This window comes from Phyllostomus discolor, chromosome 4 (assembly GCF_004126475.2).
Source record: "Phyllostomus discolor isolate MPI-MPIP mPhyDis1 chromosome 4, mPhyDis1.pri.v3, whole genome shotgun sequence".
Classification (NCBI taxonomy): Eukaryota; Metazoa; Chordata; class Mammalia; order Chiroptera; family Phyllostomidae; genus Phyllostomus; species Phyllostomus discolor.
In genome coordinates, this window is record NC_040906.2 from 5,834,344 (window position 1) to 5,862,258 (window position 27,915).

Genomic DNA, 27,915 nt, shown 5'->3' on the forward strand with positions numbered 1-27,915 from the left:
CCTTCCCTTCCCTTCCCTTTCCTCCCCTCTTTCTTTCCACTCCCTCCCTCCCTCTCTCCTTCCCTCCTTCCCTTCCTTCCTCACAAAAAAACCTCATAATGTTTTAAGTAAATTTACGATTTTGTGTTGGACTTCATTCACAGCCATCCTGGGCTGCTTGTGGCCTGCGGGCTGCAGCTTGGACACCACTGGTAGAAGTTTCGTTCTCTTTCAGGGCCTTGCCTGTGACTCAAGAGGCCACCCTGAGCTTAGATCCAGCCTTCTCTGAATTTCTGCCATTCATTAAATTAGGCCTGTGCCAGGCTTTCCTTACTGTTGCCTTCCAGGTGCAGGTGGTAATTAATACACGTAATGCCTGTCATGTACTCAATTTTTTAATACATTAGTGGTGCTTAGAAATAGCCACCAAATTATAGAGTTCTTATAGATACCATGCCTTCATTTGTTAATGCTAGACAATTGCATCAGTATATCTCCTCCCCCACACCTCCTTCCATGTCCTGCGGGTGAATGTTTTTGCAGCTGCACTGCTTGAGCACCCACCCCAGGTACTATCAATATTTTGCCTTTAATCATCTGGCTAGGCAGCGATCCAGCTCAGAACTCCATGCCTAGGGCTGGCTTGCTAAGACCATTGTGTTAAGGTGGGTTCCCTAAAAGCAAAGTCTGAGATAAAGTCTCTTAAATAAGTGATTTATTTTGAGAATGCTCTCAGAAGGAGGAGGGTAAGGGAAGCGGGATACCATGGAGGGGGAAGCTAAGCAAGGACATGCTCACAGCTGGACAATAGCTCTAGCTTGAGTCCCTGGGGGCGTGGAAACACAATCACTGTACATGGTTGGTTCAACCTGGGGGATGGGGACCAACCCCCAGGCCAAAGAGGTGTAATGTTCAGGTGACTATGGCTCCATTTGCCCAAGGCAATACCCTGGGGAGAGGTGGCATTGGCAGCCAACCCTCATAGCAGCAGGGGGATAAGAAATCTGCCTGAAAGTGGGACTTTTCAGGGTCCCAACAGCACCCACTGCACCAGTGAACTGTTCTAATTAGTTTCCTGAATAGTGAAGACCTCTTTGAAATTCTTCTTAAATTCTTCCTCTGTTAGATCTGAGTTGTTGCACTGGGGGAAAAAAAACAGAGAAATAATGACACTCATTATCACTGTCATCAGCAATTGAAATGATCAGGACTCTTGTCTGAAAGACTGAAGTTACATTAACCAGGTTAAGTTTAAAAACACAAAAGCTAAGAGCAACTTTTGTTTCCTAAGAGCTTGATGAATTTTTGAGGACTAGAGAGAAATGGAAAATCACTCTCACACCTGAGGACTCTTACTTCTTAGGTTTGGGTTGTTTCTGTTAGTGAGAGTTACAAAACTAATCTAAGATCTTAATAGAAATCAAATATCACAGATGTCTAAGTACATCCAGTGACCTTTCTTTCGCATTGTCACTTCCGTTCCCCGCTGGTGACCCCTGTTAACTATGTGGTCCACTCCCATGCAAAAGACTCTGCAGTTTGGGATTTCTTAGAGGTCTGATGGAGTATCTTTGGGGAGAGATAAGAACCACAACATGACTTTAGGCTGCAATCTTCTCCTTAGGTTTGGAGCAGGGAGGATGTCACTGTTCTCAATGGGCACTTGTCGCCATTGCGGAGAATGAGCTCTCGGGTACGTAAATTGGGTTGCAGGGACACCTCTTGGCTCGCTGTTACTTTGTCTAGTGAGCTTAAGTCCTGAGTTTCAAAAGTCACTCACTTCCTGAACCATTGCTCATACAGGCTCATCAGGAAAGATGAGGGAAACGACAATTTCTCAGCACTGGGAAATGAGAGCAGAGCAACTCATGGCAAGGACGTGCAATGGAAGCAGGGAGAACCACCTACCTTGGGGTCTTGGAAGAGGGTGTGCATGGCCTGCACAAAATCTTTCACTGTGGTGTAGCCTCCCTCATTTAGACTCTTCTTGATTTTGTCCAGCATCCTAAGTCTCTCTAGGCATTGAGAAGCCTTTTCAACCTGGTGAAAAATATATCGACAGGAGATTTGCTGACACAGTTCACTGTCTGCCTTCTGTGGTCTCCCATCACATCCGACAGAAATGCGAGGTGAAGATGAAGGCAGCTCATGTTCTCCTCCCAGGGGCTTCCCATCATAAACCCCACAAGAGTCCGTGTCAAGGTCAGGGTAATATCACGAAGGGCTGTAATCATGGCTGGCTGTTGTTACTCACATAATTTTCATTTTCAGGAATTTTCAGGAAAATGCCATTCTCTAAAGGGCCATATAACTTTAAGAGGAGGAATGCACATTTCTGCAAAAGAAGGAGGTTGGGAATGAAAAACAGCTTGGGGAGAAGGAGCACGTAGTCATGCCCAGATACATGCACACCCACTCTAGTCTTCTGGAAGTGTCCCCAAACTGGCATTGCTTTTGGACACGAACATGTCATGGCTGAGTTTTTTCCCCCCCTGCAAAGTGGTCCTGGGAGGTTTCAGTGTGGCTGAGGGGTGGGCAGAGGAGCAGGCACCATTGTGCACCCTCCCCCTCATCCTGTGACTGACTGACTTCCCACATGTCAACAGAAAGGAGGCTTGGGGTTTGAATCCAACTCACCAACTTCTCCTCAGGCTCCATCTGTCTCTCCAGGACCTCAGATTCCCTGTAATGCTGCTGGCTTTTTGGTAGATCGTCTATTGTACAGGAGGTACAACGCCAACCGTTCCTGAAATGCCAGGTATAAGTGAGAAAGGGCAAAGCCGAGAAACATACACCATCCCTATGGCTGCCACTGTTTCCCTTTCGGGAATGGCAGGTAGGCACAGCCGGGGAGTGAAGGGGACACCTTCCGGGGTCTCTAAGATTCTCATGTGATGACCCTCCTCCCATAGGGGGTAGCCATGGGGGGTGATTGGGTGGAGGGTGGTATCAGGGTGGGTGGTGAGCTCTCTTCTCCCTGACCGAGCTACTGGGAGCACAAGGAGCTGCTGTACACGCGGCCTGAGTGCCGGAGACCGGACCTTAACCCATGGGCATTTCCAGCTTGAGTAGCTTGTTGAGAACATGGCAAAATGAGGAAAATTGTCCATGTTTCCTGCCTTTTTGAATAAAGCAGAACACAAACAGCTGGCATTTCCAGGCGTCTGTGCTTGGAGAGTTCTGGAAAGGACAGCAGCAGTATGCAGGCAAGGGGCCCATCCAACAGCCTCAGCCTCTCAGACGAGAGAGGAGAACATTCCGCTCCTGCTGCCGGCATCTTTTAGCAGCTCCCAGGATCGTACTGCTGAACTTGTACATCCGGCCCCACTCTGTCCCCATCGGGACGCAAGGAGGAACCCCCCACGGGGAGTGTGCATGGCAGGAGGAAGGGTCCTTAAAGGAGACAGGGGGCTGCATCTCACAAACCTCTTAGTGTCCACAGGGGGGAGGTGACAGTTCTCATGAAAGAAGCGCCGACATTTTTCACAGCGGAAGAGCTTTGCTCCATCCTGGCAGATCTCGCATTTGTCTGAGCTTCCCCCCTAGAAGGTAAAGCAATGTCCACATCGCCACGGGCCCTTGGTGACCAGTGCCGTGGGAGTCTAGGACTCGTGGCCTCTGTGCAAACTGCAAGGATTCTTATGTGCTTCTCTGAGCTGTGAGGGGACAGCATGGAGGGGCGTTCCAGAAGGAGGATTCTTGTTCTGCAGTGAAGTGCAGGAGGAGGGCCCTGTGGGGCCAGACCAAAGTGGTTTTTCCTATAAAACCAGAGATTCCAACACAGAAAGGCCGGCAACGAAACAAGAGGATGATTTCATAGGAATCATTTTATGAACCTGCAGATGGAACAAGGTTTTGAAAGAAGTGGTAAATCCCTTTGCCTACACTTCAATGCCTGAACTGAATCATGGAAAGGTGGTGTGTTGGGAAATTAATAAGATGGAATAAACCTCTAAGAAAACACTGATACTGTTTTCTTGGCTGAATGTTCCCCGTGAGTTGAAGGGCCTGCTAGGGGCCCTGGACTGTGGATTCTGTGCCTAGAGGGCCCTTGGCTGTGTGATAGTGCCCTTGGGTTGGAAAGACCATGGGCACAGATGGCCAAGTGGTGCCATGGCACATGGAGCTCTTTGAATCTGGAATCCCGAGGAAGATGCCCCGTGATTCAGTTGCACATGTGAGGTGTGGAAGCTCCATCCCGGAGTGGCCAGGGAGCGTGGCAATTGCTGTGTTGTATAAACCATGTGGAGGTACCCCACCAACCACCCCCCGCCGCTGCCACCAATGCACTCAACTGAAACTGGATTGTTATCAGTCTCAATATGTGGCCTTTAACTACTGACAGACCGAGGTAGGCCTAGAAGGAATGGAAAATCACCAGGTGGAAAACTACACCATGGGAAACCAGCCTGGGAAAATGCCTGCCTGGGAAAACGCCTGCTAACCTTACCCAGGACAAACAGATGCCCAGTGAAGATTGGGGTCTGGGGTGGGCCCACCCAGTGTAACAGGATGCAGCTTTAACTGGAGCCTGACAAGATGTATCAAGGACAATGGCCAGAAGAAACGTCACCCAGCAGCCAGCTCTAGCCAATCAGACTCTGAAGCCCCAACCAGTTACCCTTCCCGTGTTTTTGTGCTTAAAAACTCTGCCCTAAGAACAACCAAGCAAATCTTAACCTCCCAAGGTTGGCTCCACTTTCTCCACTTTCCCCTGCAAGTCCCAACCTCCCTTGGTTGGCCGCACCTTCCCTCTTATTCCCCTTTGATAAACCCTGCTCCTTGGCTCTCTGCTTCCGTCTGGTTTCTTGAGGGACTCCGACCTGAAAACTACATTTCATTTTATTTGGAGAAGATAAAATTTGATGGTATTTGCATCCAAGTCTTGTAGCAGAACTCCTACCCATTAAACCCAAATAAATTTGTAGAGCAGATACCAAGATACACTGTGTTCTATACAAACACGTGTATTTATAAAACAAAAAACTGATCTGTGACTGAGCCCTTTGTTAGTGAAGAAAACACAGTGTAAGGACTAATGTTAAAGCTCAGTGTCAGGTGCTGCTGTGACACCTGGTAACATTGAGATGGCCTTGGACAGCCTACCTGCACGTGCCTCTCCCCACCCTGCTCCCCTGAATAAGGTTTCATAGCTAAATAACGGTCTTCATCAAGGGACCACCGCTGACCTTGCTCATCCTAGAATATCAGGTTTCAGTTCCCTGCCAGTCATGGAATCTTTCACACAAACCAGACACAGAAATCAGGGACCCTGTTGCTGTCCTAGCCCCTGGCTATCCACTCGGTTACTGAGAGCAACCTCGGTGAGGCTTGCATGGGGACTCTACCCTCTCTCCTGGGACTGGGTTGTGTGTGGTTAATAAACACCTGTCAATCCATCCTCCAGTGACAGAGGCCATGATGTGCCATCTCCCCAACTGTCTGGTGGGTATCCCTCCCTCATCAATGGGATGAAGAAATGATGATTAAAACCGAAAAGCACTTTTTAAAAAAATGAAAATCAGCACTTACATATGAATGAGGAACTTTTAGAAACTCTATCTCCCCCTGGTTGCTTTCCTGGTTCTGTCTTCTTAGAGAATCCAGACAGTTTGAGAACCACTTGAAGGTTTTTCTTCCCAGAAAGACAGAAACATCCTATCTATCCCATGGTCTACTGGAGAAATTCCTCCCCTCCTGTGACCATCTGAGATGACACAAATGAGACTGGTTTGGGGACTGGCCCCCGCATTGATGAGTGCTGGGTGGAGGGAAGTGGGCTGTTGAGGAGCAGCAGGAGGCAGGGATGACAGCATCCACCCTTGTCTACTGTGACTCCTCCTCTCTCCAAACACATGCATTCTGTGCCATCTTTCTCCTGGGGTTACTCCCTCAGACTCACTGCTGTATCACTTTCCCTTTCCATCCTTGTCCTCCTCCAACATTTAGACAGAATCCCTCAGGTTCCCATCATTGGCCATTCAATTGGCCCCAGATGGTCAAATCACTCTCAGAGCTGCAGTTCCATTGCTATGTCTCCAGCTCCCAGATGTCCAGCCTGTCTCCTGCCTTTGTGCGTATCTCTGTTCTTACCCAGTGTCTCCTCCTGGGCCCTTGGATCACACCCCAAATTCATGCAGTCAAAACTGAATGTATTCTCCTGTCCCCACACCCGCTACATGTTCTTTCTGGAAGCTTCCATTTCATAAAATGTACACCTTCCATGGCAAACCTGAGAATCCATCATGGGTCTATACTCTTGTTCATATCCCAGATCCAGTCAATCCCCTGTCTTCTTAGCGTAAAATTTAAGCTTCCTTTGCTAGTTCCATTGTTTCTTTAGGGTCCCTTGCATACAGGGATGCTGAGATCCTGATGAATGGTTGCACCTTAATACATAAAGAAAAGGGGTCTGTTTCTCACAGTCTGTATTATATCTTGATTAAAGACACACAAAGATCAGAAGTCATGATTCAGAGTGGTTAAATAGAAATTTTGTCTGGAGTTAGATTTGGGCAATATTATTTCTCAAAGGTCTTCAGGTGATTCCAGTACAGCCTAAATTGAGATTTAGACTGAAACAGTGTGGTTATTAATGCCTGAGGATATTATATGTCAGTGTTCAATTGGCCTATAATATGTATCCTAAGAAATATTATTATTAGCAAGGGTACTCTTGCCGGAACAGTTGCCTTCGCCTCTCCATGGACCTCCAGTTGTTGGTAATATGACAGGATCCTCTGGGTCTCCATTGGTTGTACAGGACCCATGCAAATGTCCTAGATAGAACTCCAACACCTCCCACAGCTGGAGGTGCTGGAGTATGTGTTTGTTGCCTCCATAGCCTTCTTCCACAGAGGGAGAAACCACTTTCACAGACAGAAAGGAGGCCTGCTCAGCCCCTGAGGTGGAGCCAAAGGGGTGGCATCAAAATAAACAATTTTCTAGGTCAGCCTGTCACCTAAGCTACATCCACCTCCCAAGAGTGTCCTCCCCAACAGCAACATCCTCATGAAAAATTTGCCAATAATTTCTGCTTGAGAAGGAATTTTGTTTGTCTGTGTGTATGTTTTATTGAAGGATGAAAGAATGTGTAAAAATCAGAAAAGAAATACATTTTTAGTTTCCCTCGTGAAGTAGTATATGGTATTCATGTATGTCTCAAGAGAGACTATCTACTAGATGGGTTTGTCTGGATGATGGGAAGCAAAATTCTTCTTCATTAGATTTCATGAAAGTTAGAAAATAGTAACCTTTATCAAAAAAATCTGGGATGGACTTGAAGATGACCCTGGGACCTTATTAAGAAACCTTTTTGTGCATTCCATCATCATGTTTGCTTTTATAGCTTGACACCCTCACCACATCTGCATCTATAGCTGAAACTCAGCAATGAGATCTATTTGGTGGCTCCTTATCATCCCCATCTTGCATGGTCTACAGTTCACAGATAACCTTGCACACAGCCTACTGTTCCGTGGAACAACTCTGAGGGCATGCAAAATAAATGAATAAAATAAAATGAAACAGAATAAAATAAAAAAAAGAGGCAGGGGAGGGGAGAAGAAGAAACTTAATGATAATCCTACACTTGAGAAACCATAAAAAATGCAGTACATATAAAATCAGTTATGTAATAGGAACTTATGTAAAGTAATACTCACCTTTTTGCTCCTGCCACATGTTGTTGGAGGTGTAGGTACTTTGTCTTCCTGAAAGATAAAAATATCTGAGTATATGGATAGCCTGTATTTATGTACTGTGAACCTGGCATTCTAACATCCTCGTTAATATTTCTTCTTGGATATCACACTGTCAGCTCGCCAAGAAACCATCTCCCTCTTCTCACCTATACTTATTCTAGAATTCATCAGCAGTACCCAGAAAAGCATCAGTAGAATGGGATTCCTTGCTTTGTGCTTTTTTCCCCTGAGTTTTCAGAGATTTTCCTTCATAATCTCTGTGACACCTCTCCTCTCCTTTCCATTCCCACCAACACCACTCACACCTGCCTCCTCACACCAGGCCTATTCAACTGACACACACGTGTCCCACACCTGCAGGGTGTCACCCACTCTGGACAATGTTGGACACACGGTTACGGACAAACCCTAGAGGGGTCTAGAGAGACAAAAAGAATGCATGGAAGGATAAGAATAAGACAGTGTGAGAAGGGCCTCAATAGTGAGTTCAGGGGGCCCAGGGAAGGGATGACCAGGGCAGGTCAGTCAGGGAACATTCAGACAGGAGTGACACGGGAGCTGAGCCTTGCAGGTGGACTGTAGGTTTCTTGGGCTGAAAGACACTGAAGTCATTTCAGGGCCCCACATCGTCTGAGATACTGTTTTAATATGTCATGTCACACCTCAGGAGACTCCCTGGTTCTGCACTGTCTATGTTACCACTTTAAACTCCTTAGTCTGACATTAATGAAATCCCTCTGCAAACAGGTCTAATTGACAGATTATGCTGAATCACACAAAATCCATCTACCTCAACTCACAGAATCACAGTAATTGTGCTTCTGGTGTTTACACCACTCTTTCTCTGGAGTGTGTTCTGCCCACTCGTTTGACTGCAGACAGTCTTCTTTCTTTCAGTACCTAAAGCTGTCTGCAAGCCCCTGGGTCAGAGTGACCTTTCGTTCCTCCAAGCCCCTGCAGCCACCCTGACAGTGCCCCTGTGACAAGCGGACATGCTGCCTTGTACTGAGGTGTGAGTGTGGGGTACCTCTTCCTGGGAAAAAGTTATAGCTGGGGCCTTTGGGCTCTAGCCACAGCTCGGCATATATTGGGTGAACACATAGTGACCTCATCTTTGACCACAACAAAGAGAGTCACACCTTCTGCCCCTGCCACTGAAATACCTCCATTAGCCGTTTTAGGGTTTTTCCACCACAGGTCAGGCTGGTCTTCCAGTTACTTGCTTTTTCGTAGCCTCCTCTGACTTCAAATTCCCTGGGGGTGAGCCAGTTTCCATCTGCAGTTCTTATGCACTTCCTTGTGGCTCCTGTAAGACCAGGGTACGTTGATCCTGACCCCTCTTTGTCCTCAGTGCTCAGAGGTTGGCCTCCCACCATTTAGGACCTGATGTCACCCATCTGGGTTCAAGATCAATAGCAGGAGAGTCTGGCCTCCCCTTCCATGCTTCAGAATGCCCAAACCCAGCCTGAAAGTCCCCTCCAAAGAAATGTCCTGCTTTGAATAAAATCTCAAGTGGGGGCCCTGTCATTCACAATGGCTCTAAGCCATTTTCTCTGAGTTTAATGGCATTATATTGAGCAGATGTTTTTCCATCTTGAAATTATGGGTAGCTGACATTAAAATAACTGTGAAATATTAATCAGTGGAAATTTTAACTTATATGTAAAAGGTAGTCATACACTTAGCAACATTATTCATTAGAGAAAAGGAAATAAAAATTATATCATGCCCCTAAGATGGCCATAATAAAACAGATAGACAATCACAGTGTTGCTGAGAACGCAAAGAAATTGGAGCCCTCAGATTTTTCTGGTGGGAATATAAACTGGTACAATACTGTAGAATACAGTTTGGGTTTTCCTCTATAAATTAAACATAGAATTACCATATAATCCTGCGATTCCACTCCAGAGTATATACCAAAAAAATTATAAAAGTATATTCACTAAAAAAATTTACACAAAACAACATTATTCATGATAGCTAAAAAATGAGAAAATCAAACTGGTAGGTAAATGCAATATTGTATATCCATACCATGGACTAGCATATTATGTGAGCATGAAAAAGAATGAAGTATAATACATGGTACGATATGTAACCTTGAATACTTCATGCTGAGTGAAAGAACCATCACAGAAAGGCACATATTGTATGAGTCAGTTAATAGGAAATGCTTAAATTAGACCAATTTTAGATCAGAACATAGATTGATCATTGCTTAGGGTGGATGAAAAGCTGGGGTGGGGATGGGTATTGACAGCTAAGACATATGGGGTTTCCTTTAGTGGGGACAAAATGTTCCAAAATCAGATTGTGATGATGGTTTTATAATGTTGTGAAAGAACAAAACAGACAAATGCTCAACAGTGAATTCTACAATTTAAGTGCTGAATTGTCTATATATGAGTTATATCTCAGTGAAGCTGTTTTAAAGAATAGTTATGCTGCAAATATTTATTTATACTAATTTTTCCACATGGCCATATTAAGAATAATCTGATAGGAAGTTCAACATAATGGACAATTATAGAAAAGCTTTATAATGTTAAAACCACAAAATATTTTATATTCATGTATAAATTAATTCTCAAAGTTACACCAGGAGGCAGGACATTATTATCCATTTCTTAGAAGGGACGTTTCAGGCTCAGGAAGGTCCCAGTCTTCACACTGTCACTCTCAGCAGGGCTGAGGCTGGGATGCAGGTTTCCTGACTCTAAACTCTGTGGTCTCCTCACTGCATCCAACACCCTGTCCTGGTGGTGATTACCCAGATAGGATACAGGATGTGAACGTGGAGGCTGAGGGCCTCTTCCCTGTTATAGCTGATTCAAAGTAAAAAAAAAAGAAGTACAGTATTTTCCACCCAGAGACTGACAATCCTGCACTTCTCTTAGGTTCTTTGGGCATCCTCATGGGCACTTGCACATGGGGGTGAGCACTTAATATGCACCACTGCTTACAGTGTAAAATATTACCTTAGGGATCCCTTCCTTTTTCTTTCAAGCCACAGTGGGGCCTCAGTTCCTTGAATGATGGGAAATTGACATGGGTAATTCTATTACTTAATGTGATTCCTTTATAGAGGGTTTGCAACTTAAAGTAAACCTTGACACTTACCTTGTTCAAATTTCCTCTTAATTAACAGCCCCCTTATGTCCCCACATATCACAGGAAGTGTTTCAGCCTCCATATCCACATTATCTTCTTTGTGCTTTCCTGACTCTGGAAGAGAAGATTTTTTCATTCGGTCTCATTTCACAATTGCACATGTACAACTTTCTCCCGTGTCGAGGTCATTTCTATAAAGTCATAGGGGTACTTGAACAACTTTATTCCACAAATCTCCGGAGTTTCAGAGCCTTTCTTTCAGTGGAACTTTTGATACTTAATGGCAGAATGTCTACCTTCATTATACCTCTCAACGCCCGCACAACCAGCATGCTTTAGCAAGCAGAGACACCAGGCATCAGCACAACTGTCTTAGCTCCCCATGCAGTCAGTCCCCTGATTCTTATGTGACAGTGACACATGCAGCTGCTGCCCTGGTAGAAGGGAGCTCTGCAGCTGGGCTATTTCCCTGCACTTAGGTCACTGGAGACAAAGTCTGAGACTGTACCTACCTCTTCCTGTGTGAGCTCTGACTCAGGAGCAGTGGGGACAGTGATGGGGTGACCTAATGGAGATGGTGTCTGCCTGCTGTTTGTGTTCACTGCTTTGCCTCATTTCTCCCCCACATCAGCCTTCTCCAAAGCTGAAAGGGGAGCTCAGGAAGCTCTAAAACAATCAGCAAATCGCATGACTGGCTGGAGCATTTGCTGTCTGACAATGATGTGTGCTTTTTCAGAAGCTACATTCAATGCTCTGATCATCTAAGTTTCCACCTGTGCACACACTTCTCCTCTATTAGGACTCTATGTCACTGAAGGCAGCTGTCCCCAAGGAAGGCAGAAAGCGACCAGCTTCTTTCTGCATTGTGATCAGGACAAAAGTGGTGGGGGAATCAATGGCGTTATAGAGACAAACTCTGAAAATTCTGGATTTGGTTCTGACCCTCGATGGCAATGACTCCTCATTCTTTCCCCAACCACCCTGGAGGGCACCTCCTTCAGGGTCCCAGGAAGTTTCAGCCAGTGGAACGGTACAAAGGTTTTGTGGCAGTAAAAGAAGAGCAAAGATCCAGGCACCGGAGGAGGAAACACCTAGGAGGTATGGAGGTAGAGAGGCATTAATGATATCTGTCTTCCACAGCTGCCCTGAGTCCTTCTTCCAGAAGGAAACCACTGGGTCCAGGTCTTCCACCACTTGGATGCTGAGTCTGCCACTCAGCATCAGATATGAGGAAACAGAGGCTAGTGCCAGCATCTGAAATCCCATGCAGAGTGTCTCTGGACAATGTCCCCACACTAAATCTCAGTTGTTTAGTGGTGGGGTACAGGTGCAGGGACCAAATGCCATCTGAACATCATGGCCAAAGAGGTCAGATTGGAGAGACTGTCCTGTCCCCACTTCTTTCCAAACCCCATCAGCAATGAATAGAACTGAGAATGGTAAGGAGTGCAGGCAGTCAGGGGCCCACCTTACCCTGGCTGCCACATTCCCCCTAGGAACCTCAACAACTGTAAATGCCTCTCTTTCAGGGCATTTCTCTCTTTCACCGTGTGTGCCTTTGGATTGTACCATTTGTGTGAAAGCCAAGCCTTCACTTGCCTCTAATGCAGATGTGGTGACTTGCACTGTAGGGGTAATTATGGTTACCCCTACAATTATGGTTAAGGAAATTTGGTAAATACTGAAGAAGACCAATTGAATGAATTTGGTCCTAGCCTCCAGTAGTCCCATTAATCCTCATGGTTGGTAGAATGGTGTCCTCATGGGGAGACTGCCAGGATCTGCTGTGCAAGGTCAGTTTGTTGGGAGGTAACTCTCCATGTTTTGCCACATGCCCCAGAGTATCTTTTCAAGGATGTGTGAAGAGCAAATGGTTTTAGAAAACAGAGTTAATGTAGCCTTCCAGATCAGAAGGCAAATTTGTTTCCTGACCAGTATAAAACAGAGAATATCTCCCTCCTTAGAAACATCCCAGGATAATAAAGTCTCCCTTGTCTCCTCAGAGGAGGGTTTTTTAAGTTCCAGGGTGATGGTCACATTCCGTCTCTTGATAAAGATTTGGGTTTTACAGGTAAGTAACTTAAACAGAATCGATAGAATGATATACTTAATACTCACACAACTCATTGTAAATCTTATCTCAGAAGACAAAGAAAATAAATACAAATACTGAAGTCTAGTTAATAATATGCACACTAAAGTGTTCGGAAGGAAGCGTTCTGTTGTCTGCAACTTGAAAATGTTTCAGACTTGAGGATGGTTAGTAGATGGGTGGGGAAATGGATAGATGGACAGAAATGTGACAAAGCAAAAATAGTACATGTTAATTGTGAATCTTTGTTTAGTGTAAAAATTTCCCAAGTTTTCAGTAGCCTTAAAATTTTCATAATTCAATAGTTGGAAAAAGACATTTTGGCAGGAAAACAGGCTTATTAACTAAAAAATGACTGCTAAAATACAAGGAGAATATCAGCCACACAACAGAGTATAGAAGACAATGCAATCATCATATTAGTACATTGAGGAAAAATAAATGTTGACTTAGAATTTTTAATCTTGATAAAAATCCTTTCAAAATAATGGCCAATCAACAACTGTAAATGCCTCTCTTTCAGGAAGGCATTTTTTCAGCTTAGACACCCTCACTAAAATAATCAACGATTTATTCATGTAGACTAAAGAAGAAACCAAACAAGAAAATAATGATGAGTGCACATACAATGATGAAAAATTAATTTAAGTAAATAGTGGCTGAAAATCAATAATAATTTCAAAATGTACAATTAAACATTAATAACAAAATGTTAAGCTACAATAGCTTAATGATGAAGATGGTATGTTTAATTTGAGGGAATCCATGGTAAAATCCTTGCCATCTTTTGAGATTAGGGCATGTTAAAGAGATTACAGAAATTTTATCTCCAATTTCTACACAAATAGAGAAGGAAGATGGAATGTAAATTCTTTCTTAGTCAAGCAGAAAGCAGGAAAGAGACACGGAAACACAAAGAAAGAGTGGTTAACAAGAATATAGATTTATAAGTTCACATATGTCAGGGATCATAATAAAAGTAACAAATAAAACTTAACTATTGAAAGATTAGGATTATCAGAGAAGACTCCAAAAAGCTGTGTCATTATAAGAAGCATAAACCAAAGCTGCATAGGAAAGCTTAATGAAAATGGGTAAAAAATAAAACACAAAAGTTAATGTAACAGTATTAGCACCCTGAAAAAGAGATTTGAATGTAAAAAGCATTAAGAAGAATGAAGGGGAACACTCTACCTATAAAGAAACAAATCCATTAAGTTATAACAACCATAAAAAAATGTCAAAGTATTTATGGTAAAATAACAAAACAAGAAGGAATTGGCAAATACTCAATCGTTTGGAAAATTTAACACATCTGTATATACACACCTGATACATCAAATACAACATAAGTTACTATAGATTCAGTAGATTCAAACAGTGGTTTTGATAAAAAAAAAGGTGTATATAGGGAGAAGCCAGGACCCAACAAGGAGTTCAAACTGTATATAAAATACTTACAAATATCGGTCACACATCAGATTCCAAAAAAACTTCCAACAAATTTTTAAGAGCTAATGAAGTCAATTCTTCATATTGTGTTCTAGATATCCATTTTCAATTCCTAATTTACTAACAGAACATCTGCATTCTTGGAGATGTCATAGTCTTGACAAAATACCATAGTTCATAACTGCACTAATAGCTGACAGGACCACCTGTTCAAGATTTGATGAGTGAGATGTGGGAGGAGAGGAGCTCTAGAAAAGCTTCTCATAAAAGAGACAGACCTCTGAGGGAAGGAGTATTTTGCTGTTTACCATTTCTATTTTGGATGGCCTAGAGCATGGCATTGTAGCTGGAGCTCAGCAGGCGCCTTGGGCAATGACGTGATCTTCAAAGTGAATAAACTGAGAGATAGAAGAAGCTTCCAGATATAAAGTGCCTACATAGCTAAAAGTATTTGGGAAAAGAAAAACAAAATTATAGGTCTTTGTACCTGATTTCTGGACTAATTTCTGGACTAAAGCTACAGCAATCAAGATTGTCTAGTATTGATGTAAGGGTAGATATAGATAAATAGAACAGAAAAAGAATTACAGAGATTCACCCCACATCATGTGGCCAACTGACTTTCAGAAAGGATGTAGAAGCAATTAATTCAATGTAGAAAGGATAGTTTTTTCAACAAATGATGCTGGGACAATTGGATATCCATATGCAAAAAAGTTCTTACCTAACATTGTATGCAAAATTAACTTAAATTGGATGACAGATGTAAATGAAAGCACTAAGCCATGAAACTTCTTGAAGAAAACATAGGATTTTGAATTAGGCAAAGATTTCTTAACTAGAAACCAAAAACTGCAGATTATAAAAGAAAAAACTGTTAAATTGGATTTCATCAAAGATTTAAAATTTTGTTCTTCAATAGATAGTGTCTATAAAATGAAAAGACAGCCATCGAAGGAGTTGAAACCAGAATAGATAAATAATTCTTCCACCTAACAAAATAAAGAGATAACCCAATTAAATAAGGGTAAAAGATTTCAACAGACACTTTCACAAACAATATCTGTGGATGATGGCCAGTAAATTAAAAGATGTTCAGAACAATAAATTGTTAAGGAAATAAAAAAAAAACCTTACAAGAAAAACATTACAGATACATTAAAAATGGCTAAAATAAAAAAAAGTAACAATACTAAGTACTGGTGAGTATGCAGAGCAATGGGAACTTTATACATTTCTAGTGGAAATGTAAAAAGCTTATCACTCTGAAAAATACTTTGGCAGATTCACAAAATGTCGAACATGTACTTATGTTCATATCCACCAGTAGTATGACTCCCAGAATTTATTAAGAAAAGTTAATAACATATCTACCTAGATATTTGTATGAACAAGTCCCTAGTAGTTTTTTTGTAATAGCTTTAGACTGGAAATAGCTCAATACCTATGAACAAGTGAATAGATAAACAAACTTCTATATAGTCATACAATGAAATACTTCTCAGAAATAGAAATGAAGTAACTAGTGATACAGCAATATCAATGTGTCTCAAAAGCATGTTAAGTGAAAAAGAACATACATAAATAAACTGCACGTTGTATGAACTCACTTCCAGAAAAAAAAACCTACAGTGATAAAAAGAGATCAGCTGTTGTCAAGAGCCAGAGAGTGTGAAGAGGGACACTGATGGCCCTTTGTGGATGATGATAATGTCTCGTGCCATGATCATGGTGGTGTCGCCATGAAGACCCACATTTGTTAAAGTGATGACTTCTATTGCATATAAATTGTATCTCAGCAAATCTGACAAGAAAAAGTAAGAATATGCACAATGTATATAAAGGAAACCATAAAATTTTGTTGAAGAACAAAAAAGGTGACTTGAACAAATGCATGGGGCATTCTCCTTGAAAATGTTTCAGTTCTTCCCAGATTAATCTTTAAATTTATTGTACTTTTATTTTTTTAATTTTCAGAGTTTATTTTTAATTATATTTTATTGATTATGCTATTACAGCTCTCCCAATATTTCCTTCTTTGCCCCTCTCCCCCCAACACTCCCTACTCCCTCAGGCAATCCCCACACCACTGTGCACATCCATGGGTCATGTGTATAGGTTCTTCGGCTACTCCATTTCCTGTACTGTACTTTACACCTCCATGGCTATTTTGTAACTACCTATTTGTATTTCTTAATCCCCTCATTCCTTCACCTGTTCCCACACACCCTTCTCCCACCTGGCAATCATCAAAATGCTCTCCATATCCATGAGTCTATTTCTGCTCTTCTCATTTGCTTATTTATTGCCATTTTATTGTTCATAGTTTTGATCTTTTTAAAAATAAGTCCCTTTAACATTTCATATTATAATGGTTTGGTGATGATGAACTTCTTTAGTTTTTTCTTCCCTGGGAAGCTCTTTATCTAAATTATAACTTTCCTGGGTAGAGCATTCTTGGCTGTAGGTCCCTGTTTCCCATGACTTTGAATATTTCTTGCCAATCCCTGCTAGCCTGCCAAGTTTCTTTTGAGAAGTCAGCTGACAGTCTTATGAGAATTCCACTGTAGGTAACTAACTGCTTTTCTCTTGCTGCCTTTAAGCTTTTCTCTTTAACTTTTGACATTTTAAATATGATATGTCTTGAAATGGGCCTCTTTGTATCCATATTGTTTAGGACTCTCTGTGCTTCCTGGTCTTGCATGCCCATTTACTTCACCAAATAGGGAAGTTTTCTTTCATTATTTTTTCAAATAGATTTCTAATTTCTTGCTCTGTCTCTTCTTCTGGCACCCATATGATGCAAATGTTGGAGCTTGAAGTTGTCTTAGAGGCTGCTTATCCTTCTTTTTTTGGGATTTTTTTTCTTCTTGTTCCAATTGGTTGTTTTTTGCTTCCTTATATTCCAAATCGTTGATTTGATTCTCAGCTTCTGCCACTCTACTCTTGATTTCCTGTAAATTGTTCTTTATTTTAATTAGTGTATCTTTCTTTTCTGACTGGGTCTTTTTTGAAGTCCTCACTAAGTTCCTTGAGCATCCTTACAACAAATGTTTTGAACTCTGCACTTGATAGATTGCTTATCTCCATTTTGTTATAGTTTTTTATGGAGTTTTGTTCTGTTCTTTCATTTGGGCCACATTTCTTTGTTTCCTCATTTTGGCTGCCTCCCTGGGTTTGTTTCTTTGTATTAGGTGGAGCTGCTTTACTCCATGTCTTGGTAGTATGGCCTAATGTAGTAGGTGTCCTGTAGGGTCCAGTGGTATAGACTCCTCTGTCACCCAAGCTGAGTACTCCAGGTGCACCCTTCATGTGGGCTGAGTAAACCCTCCTCTTGTAGTTGAGCCTTGATTGCTGTTGGTAGTTAAATAGGAACTATTTACCTAGGCCAGTCAACTACAAAGACTGGCTATGACCAATGACTACCAATGCCTGTCCTCTGTGGAGGAGCAGCTGTGCATGGGTAGGTGGTGGTATTCTGATGTGGTCTGTAGCTGTCTACTGGATACTCAGGCTCTGGGGTTTCCCAGGTGGTGCAGGCCAAGGTCAGCTCCCACCTGTGGTCTGCCTTGGGCCACCCTGCATGAACTATAAAGCAATTTTAGATGGCTGTTACTTGTGCTGGGCTTGGAGATTCCCAGGTGAAGCCAAGTTATCCTTCCAGTGCTGGGCCTGGGTCCATTTAGCAAGAAATATGGGGTCTGGAGGCTCACTGAGGCCAGTTGTTGCTTGTTTGAGGGGATTTAGGAAGTTATGAATCATGAGCCAAGACCAGCCATTCGTATGGAAAAGTCACTCTTAACAGGTTGGGTGGGCTGTAAATTCAGTGGGACAGAATCTCAGGGTATCTCCAGGGTGGGAAAAACAGTGTCAGCCAGGTTGATGGAGTCTCAGATATGGCACATGCCTGCTGGCTCTTGCTCTGTGGGTTCAGAAAACCCACTTCAGTTACTTCAGGTACTTCAGTTCCTTTCTATATGCCACTAGTGTCTTTCAAGCTGCTAACCTGGTGCTAGAGCTTAGAGGGAGTGAGTCTGATTAAGTCTGTGTGTGGGATCTTTAAGAAGGACTGCTTGGGACTCCAGTTTCTTCCACTGACTCAATCCCCACTAATTTTGGAAGCCAGAAGTTATGGGGACTTTTATCTTCCTGACAGTGGAACCCTGGGCTGGGGAGCCTGCTGTAGGCCTGTGACTCTTTGCTCCTGAGATATCCCTCCTAAATTTTTATCCACCACATGTGGATGTGGGACCAGCCCATTCCATGTCTCTGCCCCTCCTACAAGTCTGGATGGATGCGGTTTCTTTAATTCTGTAGTTGTCAGGCCTACATTTAACTCAGTTTCTGATGGTTCTGAGTGATGGTTGTTCTATGTTTTAGTTGCAATTTTGATGTGGTTGTGCAAGCACGTGAGCCGTGTTTACCCATGCTGCCATCTTATTGTACTTTTAAATTCCCAGAGGAATTGGGGTGGTTTTAAGAGAAAATCTCGATTATATTCTAAAGTCACAGAAGATCAGTGTCACTGAACTTCTGAAATCTCAATAATAACCAATGAAAAATGCTCAAATACACTAAAATTATTTTCTCCCTCTCTCCTTCCCTTCCCCTCTAAAGATAAATAAATAAAATCTTTTAAAAATATTACAAACTAAAATATATCAACAAATGAGGCAAAATATTAACAAACATAAGTAAAATATAACCTATGTAATATATTAGCATACCTATTCTTGTTCAGCATGGTTTTGAAAAAAATGACCAACATAACAGCAACACTGGTAAGGCATATCCAGGCATTTGTAGAAGAAGAAAAACAAATAATTAATAACCAATGAAAAATGCTCAAATACACTAAAATTATAGTAATGCAAATTAAAACAGGAATGAGCACTTTTTATATTTAAATTGGGAAAATGTCAAATGTTTATAATGTCTAGTACATAATGTACTGAATTAAAGTAAAACAAATAACACGTGAATAGTTTTACTTAGATATGTCATGCAATTGATACTGTTCTACAGCTTCTGAAGTCTGCCCTCAGTTTTTGGCTCATCGTCCTCTTGTCTTCCTCTGTAAAGACAGCCGCATCACGGCTCTCTGATCGTTCTTCCATAGGCACATGTTCCTCTGCACAGCAGGACAGCTTTTCTGATTTTTAAGGACCTATCTAATTTGATTGGGGCACCCAGGCCACCCAGATTATCCAGGGTAACCTTCCATCTCAAGATAATTTACTTAATCACATTTTCAAAGTCTCCTCTATGTAGAGAAACAGGTTCCAGGTTCCAGGGATTACACATGGACGGCTCTGTTTCTGTTGGCATAAAAGAGTCAAGAACCAAATAGGTCTCCCAGGTATGTCATGGGGATCTGCTCCATTAGACAAAAGGTTCCTCCACGGATCTTCCCTATGTAATCACGTACCTATTTTTGGCTTCTGCTGAGATGGCTGAAGGGATCTGAGTCACACACAGAATCTCATCAAAGCACCTTTCTGTGACTGAATATTCCGGCTTTTTGCTACTTCTGAGGCTCTAGCAAAAAGTTGTACAGCCACACTCTTAGTCATTCTATCGAGCACACTTGCCTGACAGTGAATCTTCTAATTTTACCATCTTTTTCAACCAGAATAGGCTGAGGCTTCTCCAAATTATCACGTCTTGATTTATTTTGCCTCACAATTTCACCCTCAGTTTATCTCTTTTCTCTCACATTTTACTGTAAGCAGCAAAAACAAACCAGCTGCATCATCATCATCATCTAGAAATCTTCTGAGTGTATATCCAGAAAGTTCTTTCCACATTTCTGCAGGAAAGGATTTGGTTATAATTTTTGTCACTGTATACTGAGAATCTTCTTTTCTAGTTTTCTAAAACATGTTCTTATTTACTTCTGAGCCCTCAGCAGTCACACCTTTAAACCTCCATATTTGTGCTGATCAGGATGATTTTGTATTTTCTGAGACAATGAAGGTTGTTGTTCTCATGTTCATCCCTCTTTCTGAGTCCTCACTAGGTCTTCAGCACCCATGTTCTACACACTGCTCAATTGAGGATTTTTTAACCATTCAAGTTAAAATTCTTCCAGCCTCTTCTCTCTGCCCATAGTCACTGCCACATTTTAAGAACCAAAGTCTTTATTATTTCCATATTGCTGCCATAAGAATTTACTATAAATATGTCTTAAAACAACACAATTTATCATCTTACGATAATGTCAGTTAGAATTCTGAAATAACCTCACTGGGGATAAAATCCAGTTTTTAGCAGAGCTTCATTCCTTTCTGGAGGCTGTAGGGGACAATTTGATTCCTTGATTTTTCCTGCTTCTTGAGGTCCCCCACATTCCCTCATCCCCCCTCCATCTGCAGAGCCAGTGATATTGCACCTCCTTGACTGATCCTTCAGAGTCACCTCTTCCTCCCTCCACAGCCAAGAGAGGCTCTCCACTTTTAAAGGCCTATGGGAGTGTACTGGGGCCATCCAGGTAATCCAGGATAATCTCCCCCATCTCAAGGTCCCTAGTTTAATCACATCTGTAAAATCCACTTGCCATGTGAGATAACAGATTACAGGTTCCAGGGATTAGGACATAGACATCTTTGAGGAGCCATCATTCTGCCAACCACAACATTGGAAATTAACAACAACAACAACAACAACAACAACAACAACATACTGACATTGTGAATCATTTCTCACATCAAAAGCAAGTAAAATCTTATTCTTACTTCTTTTCCTCTTGGTCTTTTCTGAAGTAGAGCTGGTTTCAGAATCGACAGCACCTACAAAATAACAGGTGGTGGTGAGAAAACAGAAATGAATACATAAAATTTACATATTTTTGGATAATTAAAACTGCAGGAAGCTGGAGTTTATAAGGGTGTTTGATTTCCTGTTTCTCTTTTATTTATTTATTTTAATTTTTTGGAGAATTTTTTCATTGTAGAGTTACTGAAAACCTACTAAAATTGAAGTATGACTTCAGCATTGGCCCTGGGTCTTTTTGAAAAAGTAGCATTTTGAAAAATACTTTTATATACTTTGTACTCAGAGGTAGGAACCGGTATCATATCCTGTTGAGATCTTATGATTATTATGCAGAAATTTGTGCAAAAGTTTGTACAAAATTGCTGTATAAACCTAAATCACTGTACAAACCTGTGACATGCTGGAAGACAGATTTCCATCAAAAATATGTGACGGGTTGCTGGATTCAAAGATGGCTGCAGAGTAGGCAGAAGCTACACTTAATTCCTCCCAGCCCCAATCAACCTGAATAACCAAGCTGAACTGAAATATCCTAACCAAAGATTTATAGAAGAAATCACACAGTGATTGGTAAGAAGGGCAGAGATGTGGAAAGGGCTAGACTCTGCATCTAGGCCCACTGCAGCAGCCAGAGGGATATTGTGGCTGCAAAACTCTTTTTCCCCAGGAGCATGAGGTCTCAACCCCACACAGGGATCCCCAACCCAGGGCAAGACAAATGGTAAGAGGAACCTGCATAGCATCTGGTGGTGAAAATCAGTGGGGATGCAGTCCACCTGGGAGACCCAGACACCACTCTTTCAGGGATGAGCACTCCACTTATTACAGCACCAGCCTGCAGAGTGCAATGCTTGACTGCTGGTGAACCCAAGCTGCTGTGCTTGGGTCCTGCAGGGGGGGTCTGCTGCCTGCAGTCAGCATTGACTTTTGTGGTCCTCTTTTCCTGGGGAGATTCTTGGTGGAAATCCAGACAATGACTAACCTGTGCAGTTTTGGAAAGAGGGCTCATTTCCTCCTCCTTGAGCACACAACTGACATCACCTCCTACAACATGTTGAATGACTTGGATGGTGCCATCCTGCTGAGTTCAGTCATGCAAGGGGACCAGAGAGCTTCAGAGCTGGGACTTTTAGACTGTGTCTCCTGGGAAGCTTTTGTCCAGGAACCAAATGAGTTGAGGATAGGGTGTGTGGCTACATCACAGGGTTGGGGGAGAGCCACTTATATCTCCTGTGTGAAGTCAGCTGGTACTACACAAGGATGGGCAAGAAGTACCTATCCTATAGGCTTGTGGGCACCACTCCCAGAGACTGGATCAGCCCTGCCAAGTCTCAGATCACCTGCTCCTCAGTTCTGGGAGGGGAAGGGAGAGTGGCTGGGGCTTCAAAGGGTAAGTCCTTTGGGGGCCACTGTCTGGGACAAGGACAAAGTACTTAGTCCACTCTGTGGTTGGGCTGGCAACACCCTCACTGAGATAATCTTTCAATCTGTTGCCCTGATTCTGGGGCAGCTTAGCTTGCTCCTACAGAGAGGATGGTTGATTGTACCCAATCTAAGCCTGCAGCAAGCCTCTCCAAGAGAAACTAGAGTTGGAGACTCTGGCAGAGACTGAGTGTTTTGGCTCTGGAGTAGTGGCCACGTTCCCCTCATTGAGCGCCTGACTGTGTGATCCTCAAGTAGGCAACCCCCTAGTCCTATCCTCCTAGCCTTGTTGCTATTAACTACTGTGCTCACTACCTGTGGAAGAGTTTGCACTCAGCCTGGGGCAACATTACAGTCTTTCTTCAGAAGGCTCTGGAGAAAGACCAGGCTACCTCAGGGGGAGGTAGCATACCTGAGAGGTAAAGGCAAATGTCACGGAACCTTATTCCTTTTACACATCTACCCTCAGCTCTAAGTTGGGGGAAGCTGATCCTTTTACATAGATTGGTCCTTCCCTTGCACACCCAGGTCCAGCAGATACAGCCACAAACAATAAACAGTGTAGTAGCTCCAGACAGGTAGCCCAAGGCCACTTACACCCATATATCTGAAATTGACCTGTACCTGAACCCTGCCCAAGGGGACCCAGAACCAGTGCAGCCTGTTATGAGCTTTGGACCATGCCAGAGCTTGACCCAAGTGGCCACACAAGTGGCACACACAAGGAGATTCTGGCAGGCAACAGACTTTGCTGGGAACAACTGCTCCTCAGGGGTAGTCCTTGCACAGCATCCCCTACATGGTATTCAAGGCTTACCTTTACAGTCAGCCAGCCTGAAGGTATGACTCTACACACAAGAGGGCCAACATTATTCAAGATCAATGATTGTGCAACAGGATGGTGTGCATAACCCGCAAAAAACATTCCTGGAGCACGGAACTCATGTAATCAGGAAGAGTGTGACACAGCTCAATGAGACACCTCCATTATAAAGCCATCATAACAAGTTCAGAAGTCATAGTAGATCTTCCTAAAATACAGAGCCAAAATGGGGAGACAATGAAATATGCTACAAGTGAAAGTAAAGACAAATCCCCAGAAAAAAGAGTAAAATGAAATGGAAGCAAACAAAATACTGGATGCAGAGTTTAGGGCAATGGTTAAAGGTCTTCAAGGACATTAAGGGAAGAATAAATGATTTTGGTGAGAACTTAAACAAAGAGATAGTAAGCATTAAAAAGGAAATAGAAACCATAAAAAAAGAAGCAGTCAGAAATGAAGACTACAATATCTGAAATGAATACACTAGAAGGAACCAACAGCAGCTTAGATGAAGTAGAGGACAGAATCAGTGATTTAGAGGACAAGATAACAATAAGCATGCAAACAGTGCATTAAAAAGAAAATAAAATTTAAAAAAAATGAGGAAAGGTTAACATCAAGTGTAACAACATCCACATCATTGAGATACCAGAAGGAGAAAAGAGTGAGGAAGAAATAGAGGACCTGTTGAAGAAATAATGGCTGAAATCTTCCCTAACTTGGTGAAGAAAAAGTAACACAAATTCAGGAAGTACAGAGAGTCCTAATCAGATTAAACCAAAGAGGTCCACACCAAGACACATCATAATTAAAATGCTAAAGGTTAAAGACAAAGAGAGAATCTTAAAGGCAGCAAGAGAGAGACAATTAGTTTTAGCTATCTACAAGGGAGTTCCTATAAGGCTTTTAGCTGACTTCTCAACATAAACACTTCAGGCCAAAAAAGATTGGCATGACGTAATCAAAATAATGGAAAGCAAGGACCTGCAACAAAGACTACTTTGTCCAGCAAGGCTGTCATTTAAAATTGATGGTGAAACACAGAGCTTCCAAGACAAAAAAAGCCTAAAAGAAATTCATTACCACCAAATTAATATAGCAAGAGATGTTAAAAGGCCTTCTATAAGAAGGAATAGAAAGAAAGGAACATAGGTATAAAGAATAAAATGGCAATATGTAAGTACTTAACAATAATAACCTTAAATGTAAATGGATTAAATGCTCCAATCAAAAGACATAGAGTAGCTGAATGGATGAGAAAACTTGACCCATATATATGCTGTCTACAAGAGACCCACCTCAGAACAAAAGATACACACAGACTGAAAATGTAGGGTTGGATCCCATTCAAATGGAAGCAAAAAACCTTCCAAAATGGGGTAGCAATACTTATATCTGAAAAAGTAGACTTTAAAATAAAGGCCATAACAATAGACAAAGAAGGTCACTATGTAACTCTAAAGGGAATGATCCAACTAGAAGATATAACCCTTGTAAACATATATGCAGCCAACATAGGAGCAACTAAATATATAAAGAAAATCTTGGAAGACATTAGCGGAGAGATCACAGCAATACAATCTTAGTATGGGGCTTTAGCACCTCACTGTTATCAACTGATAGATGTGCCATACAAAAAAAAAAAAACCCTCAACAGGGCAACAACAACCTTAAACATCACACTGGATTGAATAGATTTAAGTGATATTTACAGAACACTTTATCCCAAAGCAGCAGAATATACATTCTTCTGAAGTACATATGGAACAGTCTCAAAGATAGACCACACAGTGGGACACAAAAGAAATCTTAACAAATTCAAGGAAATTGAAATCATATCAAGCATCTTCTCTGACCACAGTGGTATGAAGCTAGAAATCAACTACAACTACAGCTACAAGCCCCCCTGCCCCTCACAAACATTCAAACACATGGAGGTTAAAGCACATGTTATTAAATGATAAATGGGTTAACAATGAGATCAAAGAAGAAAGCTGTCCTGGGAGCGAAGTTCAGAGCACTATAGGTCTACCTCAAGAAGCAAGAAAAATCTCAAATAAACAATCTCATCCTGTACCTGAAAGAACTAGAAAGAGAACAACAAAGTCCAGAGTAAGTAGAACAAAAGAAATAATAGCAATCAGAGCAAAAATAAAGAACATAAAGACAAAAAAACAAAAACAAAAAACAAAACAAAAGATCAATGAAACCACAAGCAGGATCTCTGAAAAAATAAACAAGATTGATGAGCCTTTAACCAGGCTCATCAAGAAAAACAGAGAGAGGACCCAAATAAGAAAATTCAGAAATAATAGAGGAAAAATGACAACTGACATCATAGATTGTCAGAAAATACTATGAACAACTATATGCCAATAATCTGAGTGAAATGGGTAAATTCTTAGAAACATATAATCTTCCAAAATTAAATGAAGAAGAATCAGAAAACCTGAATAGACTGTTTACAATGAATGAAATTGAGGCAGTAATCAAAACGCTCCCAGCAAATAAAAGTTCTGGACTAGATGGCTTCATAAGTGAATTTTGCCAAACATTCAAAGAACTAACACCTATCCTTCTCAAACTATTACAAAAAATTCAAGAGAAGGAAAGACTTCCAAGCTCTTTTTAATAAGGCCAACATCATCCCAATTCCAAAACTAAATAAAGACACTTTGTAGGCCAATATTCTTGATGAACATAGACAGTAAAACCCTCAACTAAATATTAGCAAACCAAATCCTTGGGACTTATTCCAGGGATGCAAAGTTGGTACAATACTTGCAAATCAATAAATGTAATATATCACATAAACAAAATGAAGGGGAAAAAATCACATGATGACATCAAAAGATGCAGAAGAAGATTCAATAAAATCCAGAACCCATTTATGATGAAAACTCTCAGTAAAGTGGGAATAGGGAGATCATACTTCAACACAATAAAGGCCATATATGCCAAAATCACAGCTGATATCATACTTAACGTGCAAAGACCACAAGTATTTTCCATAAGATCATGAACATGACTGGGATGTCTGCTTTCACCACTCTTACTCTACGTAGTACTGTAAGTCCAGCCCCAGAATCAGACAAGAGAAAGAAATAAAATGCAGCTAAATTAGAAAGAAAGAAGTAAAATGGTCATTATTTGAAGATGACATATTATACATAGAAAACACTAAAGATTCCATCATAAAACTCTAGATCTAACAAACAAATTCAGAAAAGTAGCAGGATACAAAATCAATATTCAGAAATAGGTGGTATTTTTATATGCCAATATTGAATTATTAGAAAGAGAAATGAAAAAAAATATTCCCATTTACTATCTCAACCAAAGGTACCTAGGAAAAATTGAACCAAGGAGGTGAAAGACCAGTACTCAGACAGTTATAGAACACTGAAGAAAGAAATTGAGAAAGATACAAATAAGTGGAAGCATATACCATGTTTATGGATTGGAAGAATTAACGTCATTGAAATGTCCACACTACCCAAAACGATCTATAGATTCAATGAAATTGCTATTTAAATACCAATGGCATATTTCACAAATCTAGAACAAATATTCCAAAAACTTATATGGAACCAAAAAAGTTGTCAAATAGCCTGAGCATTCTTGAGAAAGTAGAACAAAGTTGGAGGTATCATGACAACTGATATCAAACTATATTACAAGCCTCTTGTAATAAAAACAGCCTAGTACTGGCATAAGGAAAGGCATATAGATCAATGGAACAGAACAGAGAGCCCGGAAATAAATCCACACTTTTATGGTCAATTAATATTTGACAAAGGAGGTATGAGCATGCAATGAAGTAAAGACAGTCTCTTCAGTAAATGGCACTGGGAAAATTACACTAAAATACTTGCAAAAAAAGTGAAACTAGACCACCAACTTACACTATACACAAGAATAAACTCAGAATGCATAAAAAACCTAAATGTAAGTCGCAAAACCATAAAAATCTTAGAATAAAACATAGGCAGTAAAATCTCAGACATCTTTCATTGCAGTATTTTTGACAATGTATCACCTTAAGCAAGGGAAACAAAGGAAGAAGTAAACAAATGAGACTACAACAATCTCAAAAGCTTCTGCACAACAAAAGAAACCATCAACAAAATGGACAGGGAACCCACTGCATGAGAGAACATATTTGCCAATGGTACATCAGATAAGGAGTTAATTTTCAAAATACAGATCAGTGGTCCCCAACCTTTTTGGCTCCAGTGACTGGTTTCATGGAAGACAATTTTTCTATGAACAGGGTGGGGGAGGGAGGGGGGCCGAAACTCAGGTGGTAATGAAGCTTTGCTTGCTTGCCTGCCCACTGCGACAGGTGGCAGAGCTCAGGTGGTAAAGGTAATGAGAGCTTCACTCCCTCACCAGCGGCTCACCTCCTGCTGTGCAGCCAGGCTTCTAACAGGCTATATGGACTGATACTGGTTTGTGGTCCAGGGGTTGGGGACCCCTGATATGAAGAACTTATACAATGCAACACCAGGAAGACAATAATCTAATTTTAAAGACCCTTCTTCAAAGAGGACATA

At 41.5% G+C, this 27,915-nt stretch overlaps 1 protein-coding gene and 1 long non-coding RNA gene across 2 annotated transcripts in view; one reads left to right on the plus strand and one right to left on the minus strand.

The window, feature by feature from the left end:
- Positions 1–300: 300 nt before the first annotated feature.
- Positions 301–27,915, minus strand: part of LOC114494151 (nuclear body protein SP140-like protein) — a 58,796-nt gene continuing 31,181 nt past the window's right edge. Inside the window, 9 exon segments of the mRNA XM_036025006.1 lie at positions 301–1,120; positions 1,888–2,019; positions 2,234–2,314; positions 2,617–2,725; positions 3,406–3,521; positions 7,644–7,691; positions 8,846–8,988; positions 10,806–10,910; positions 21,075–21,128. Of these exon segments, the coding sequence (XP_035880899.1) occupies positions 1,004–1,120; positions 1,888–2,019; positions 2,234–2,314; positions 2,617–2,725; positions 3,406–3,521; positions 7,644–7,691; positions 8,846–8,988; positions 10,806–10,910; positions 21,075–21,128 (905 nt within the window). The 3' untranslated portion in view covers positions 301–1,003.
- On the plus strand, positions 10,790–25,668 carry LOC118500406. The gene is made up of 3 exons (XR_004902966.1): positions 10,790–10,864; positions 13,045–13,055; positions 25,657–25,668. It is a non-coding gene; the product is annotated as an uncharacterized LOC118500406 (long non-coding RNA).